The sequence below is a fragment of the Oratosquilla oratoria genome, chromosome 6, assembly GCF_046742065.1.
Source record: "Oratosquilla oratoria isolate Oo_2021 chromosome 6, ASM4674206v1, whole genome shotgun sequence".
In the NCBI taxonomy this organism is placed as follows: domain Eukaryota; kingdom Metazoa; phylum Arthropoda; class Malacostraca; order Stomatopoda; family Squillidae; genus Oratosquilla; species Oratosquilla oratoria.
Genome location: NC_134782.1, coordinates 9,236,175 through 9,240,885, shown reverse-complemented (window position 1 = coordinate 9,240,885; position 4,711 = coordinate 9,236,175). Strand labels below are relative to the sequence as shown.

Genomic DNA, 4,711 nt, shown 5'->3' with positions numbered 1-4,711 from the left:
CCAACCACGCACGTGATCCACACACATACGACATGGCACTCGCCTTGAGCAAGACTTCTATCATGCAGACTTCGCTTATTTCCCTATTGCAAAATGCAGAGTAAGACAACAGCGACGCCCCCACAATGTCACAAGAAGCCTAATGTCACCAGACAGATCCATTGAACCCATTTTTATACCTACGCCAATTACATTACCCGTAAGCTAACATACACACACCATGTCTAACCACACCCACCAACCATACGACTAACCCCTATATACAAAACTAACACTTGTGCCAGTAATTATTAATTAACACGTCTCACATAGGACAACCCATTAACCCCCTTCATTATCGGACGGCTGTGCCAGAGCTGGCCAGGTTAAGAGCCTGCCAGACAGATCTGCCTAGGTCGCAAACCTGGCAGAAAGTAGACATATAACCAAGTGAGTACCCAAAGTCAAGGCCATGTACTTAGAATATTATGGTCAAAGGACCTAGTTGTAACCTGTTATATTCAACCAGATCATATTGTTAATAAAGCCAAGAAAGTCCGGCAGAGACTTTATCTCGCCAGCATTAAGCCCCCCTTATGTAACAACCCAAACCAGTTACATAACTGATGGCAGCGGTGCGGTGCTCCCACACCCTGAATAGAAGCGCTGTAACATAAACAATGGAGCTGCACAGGGTAGGGTGTGTTTGAAAATGGTAGAAATCAAGTTCCTTTGCTGCATGGGCCATCGCACAGTCTGATCTTAGATTTTAGGATAATGGTGATTTGTTGTAGTGTTAAGCACTTCATAGATCTATTTTTAGGCAGAAGGGCGACTTGACAAGTGTTTTATTCGAACCCCCCTATGGTCCGGTCCGCACTTACCACCCTTTCTTGTTACTCCCATCTCTCGGGGGTGGGGGTAGGGGGTGAGAGTACAATTGTAAATCTCGTGCATGAGATACGTTGGGACGAGAAGGAAACAACAATTTGCTGCGAGGAAACGTTTTTATTTAACTAGACATGGAAATCTCAAACCAAACTGTATATGGTGACATTTGACTAGAATGGGGAAAATGTATACTGACATGCATTTCTCAATCCCCGGACGTCTCGATTGGTTGACATAAGATGCCAACGCATCGATGGAGGCCCGTAACACAATGTCAATATTGTTGCCACAAGTAACACATGCATATATCATTCATTCTTTAAAATCCTCTAATCGTTGCACTGATTGTCATCATACAGGGTTGTGGAAATAGCTTCCTATTGGGCAGAATCAAATCGGCTGGCGTAGACCAGAACAAGTTTCTCAGAAATCCAGTATAGTATCATGGGTCTCAAAGACAGACATACAACCCAATGAATCCCAGGGGTTCTTGTGAGCTGAACAGACTCCCTAAAAGTCCATGATGCATTAATAAAAATGGAAAGTGGAGAGCGCGTTACGTTGGCCTTAGATCCCCGAAAGATGAAAAGATTGACATGTTTAATCACACAAAAGCGTTGATAGTAAGTCTATGGCTTCATTCAAGCGGTTAATACCCTTTTGAAGGATATTGGAGGCTTTCGTTTCAAGGTCCGCTATTTCCACTGAGTCGGTAGATGAAGCTGCCTTAACGACTTTCTCATACGCAAACTCAGCCTTCTCTAGAGCCGTCGACACTTTTGTTTTAATTGTGGTCTCATCCTCGGGAGTAAAATTCTCGTATTGCTCTTTGATTAGATTCTCAATATCACCCAATAGAGTGCTCATTTCGTCTGTTTTACTTGTTATTTCTGCATTGAGGTTATTGGAACTGACTTCTTCATCAATGTCTGTAATATATTCTCCTATATCACCCAAACCAGTTTTTACGGTGCTTACATATACGCTGTCCAAAACGAAACATCTCGCAGTAGTTGTGGTCATCCTCGTCGTTATTGTTGTTGGGAGCGGGCAATTCATAGGTTCAAGCAGCTTTATGCATTCGTTCAGGCGTTTCATGGTCTTCTCCAGGATACTGTCTGTCCTGGTGACGTATTCACTCCTCTGGGCATCGTTTTCCTCTGCAACCGTGATTCTATTATTGGCATTTCCAACCTGCACCAGAGCCCTAGACACTTTGAATTGTATATCGGCCATCACATCGCTGGTCTGGCCACCACTGAGTAACGCCCTAAGACGAGTTACTTGATCTGTGATAGTTTGTGTTCTGTCTTGTACAAGAGACCCTTGGTCAGCAGTAAACATTGACTTACTAACAATTCCTTCAATGGTATCAATCCCACTTTCTATTTGATCTAAATCTGGTTCCACGTTTGTGGTATCAATTGGGGAACAGGTTACTCCTGTAGTAGTTGTGCTTGTTGTTGTTGTTGGGAGCGGGCAATTCATAGGTTCAAGCAGCTTTATGCATTCGTTCAGGCGTTTCATGGTCTTCTCCAGGATACTGTCTGTCCTGGTGACGTATTCACTCCTCTGGGCATCGTTTTCCTCTGCAACCGTGATTCTATTGTTGGCATTTCCAACCTGCGCCAGAGCCCTAGACACTTTGAATTGTATATCGGGCATCACATCGCTGGTCTGGCCACCACTGAGTAACGCCCTAAGACGAGTTACTTGATCTGTGATAGTTTGTGTTCTGTCTTGTACAAGAGACCCTTGGTCAGCAGTAAACATTGACTTACTAACAATTCCTTCAATGGTATCAATCCCACTTTCTATTTGATCTAAATCTGGTTCCACGTTTGTGGTATCAATTGGGGAACAGGTTACTCCTGTAGTAGTTGTGGTTGTTGTTGTTGTTGGGAGCGGGCAATTCATAGGTTCAAGCAGCTTTATGCATTCGTTCAGGCGTTTCATGGTCTTCTCCAGGATACTGTCTGTCCTGGTGACGTATTCACTCCTCTGGGCATCGTTTTCCTCTGCAACCGTGATTCTATTGTTGGCATTTCCAACCTGCGCCAGAGCCCTAGACACTTTGAATTGTATATCGGGCATCACATCGCTGGTCTGGCCACCACTGAGTAACGCCCTAAGACGAGTTACTTGATCTGTGATAGTTTGTGTTCTGTCTTGTACAAGAGACCCTTGGTCAGCAGTAAACATTGACTTACTAACAATTCCTTCAATGGTATCAATCCCACTTTCTATTTGATCTAAATCTGGTTCCACGCTTGTGGTATCAATTGGGGAACAGGTTACTCCTGTAGTAGTTGTGGTTGTTGTTGTTGTTGTTGTTGTTGGGAGCGGGCAATTCATAGGTTCAAGCAGCTTTATGCATTCGTTCAGGCGTTTCATGGTCTTCTCCAGGATACTCTCTGTCCTGGTGACGTATTCACTCCTCTGGGCATCGTTTTCCTCTGCAACCGTGATTCTATTATTGGCATTTCCAACCTGCGCCAGAGCCCTAGACAATTTGAATTGTATATCGGGCATCACATCGCTGGTCTGGCCACCACTGAGTAACGCCCTAAGACGAGTTACTTGATCTGTGATAGTTTGTGTTCTGTCTTGTACAAGAGACCCTTGGTCAGCAGTAAACATTGACTTACTAACAATTCCTTCAATGGTATCAATCCCACTTTCTATTTGATCTAAATCTGGTTCCACGCTTGTGGTATCAATTGGGGAACAGGTTACTCCTGTAGTAGTTGTGGTTGTTGTTGTTGTTGTTGTTGTTGGGAGCGGGCAATTCATAGGTTCTAGCAGCTCTATGCATTCGTTCAGGCGTTTCATGGTCTTCTCCAGGATACTCTCTGTCCTGGTGACGTATTCACTCCTCTGGGCATCGTTTTCCTCTGCAACCGTGATTCTATTATTGGCATTTCCAACCTGCGCCAGAGCCCTAGACACTTTGTATTCTATATCGGCCATCACATCGCTGGTCTGGCCAGCACTGAGTAACGTCCTAAGACGAGTTACTTGATCTGTGATAGTTTGTGTTTTGCCTTCTACAAGAGACCTTTGGTCAGCAGTAAACACTGACGAATCAACAATTCCTTCAATGGTATCGATCCCACTTTCTATTTGACCTAAATCTGGTTCCACGTTTGTGGTATCAATTGAGGAACAGGTTGTCGTTGTCGTCGTTGTGGTCGTCGATGTTGTGGTTGATGATGTTGATGTGGTCGTAGTTGATGTGGTTGTTGATGTAATTGTCGATGATGTTGATGTGGTCATAATTGATGTGGTTCTTGGTGTTGTTGTCGATGTTGTTGTCGTCGTTGTTGAGGTTGATGTGGCTGTCGGTGTGATCGTTGATGTTGATGATGTGGTCAAAGTCGATGTCGCTGTGGTTGTTGAGGTTGTCGATGTTGTTGTCGTAGTTGTTGAGGTTGATGTGGTTGTCGATGTAGTCGATGATGTTGATGTGGTCGTAGTTGATGTGGTTGTTGATGTAGTTGTCGATGTTGTTGTCGTCGTTGTTGAGGTTGATGTGGTTGTCGATGTGGTCGATGATGTTGATGTGGTCGTAGTTGATGTGGTTGTTGATGTAGTTGTCGATGTTGTTGTCGTAGTTGTTGAGGTTGATGTGGTTGTCGATGTGGTCGATGATGTTGATGTGGTCGTAGTTGATGTGGTTGTTGATGTAGTTGTCGATGTTGTTGTCGTCGTTGTTGAGGTTGATGTGGTTGTCGATGTGGTCGATGATGTTGATGTGGTCGTAGTTGATGTGGTTGTTGATGTAGTTGTCGATGTTGTTGTCGTCGTTGTTGAGGTTGATGTGGTTGTCGATGTGGTCGAT

The 4,711-nt window shown here is 44.2% G+C and overlaps 1 protein-coding gene across 1 annotated transcript in view; it reads right to left on the bottom strand.

Moving 5' to 3' along the window:
• Window positions 1–967: 967 nt before the first annotated feature.
• Window positions 968–4,711, bottom strand: part of LOC143026270 (uncharacterized) — an 8,895-nt gene continuing 5,151 nt past the window's right edge. The window contains exon 2 of the mRNA XM_076186373.1: window positions 968–4,711. This exon is cut by the window's right edge and continues 1,255 nt beyond it. Coding sequence (XP_076042488.1) covers window positions 1,471–4,711 — 3,241 coding nt within the window. The 3' untranslated portion in view covers window positions 968–1,470.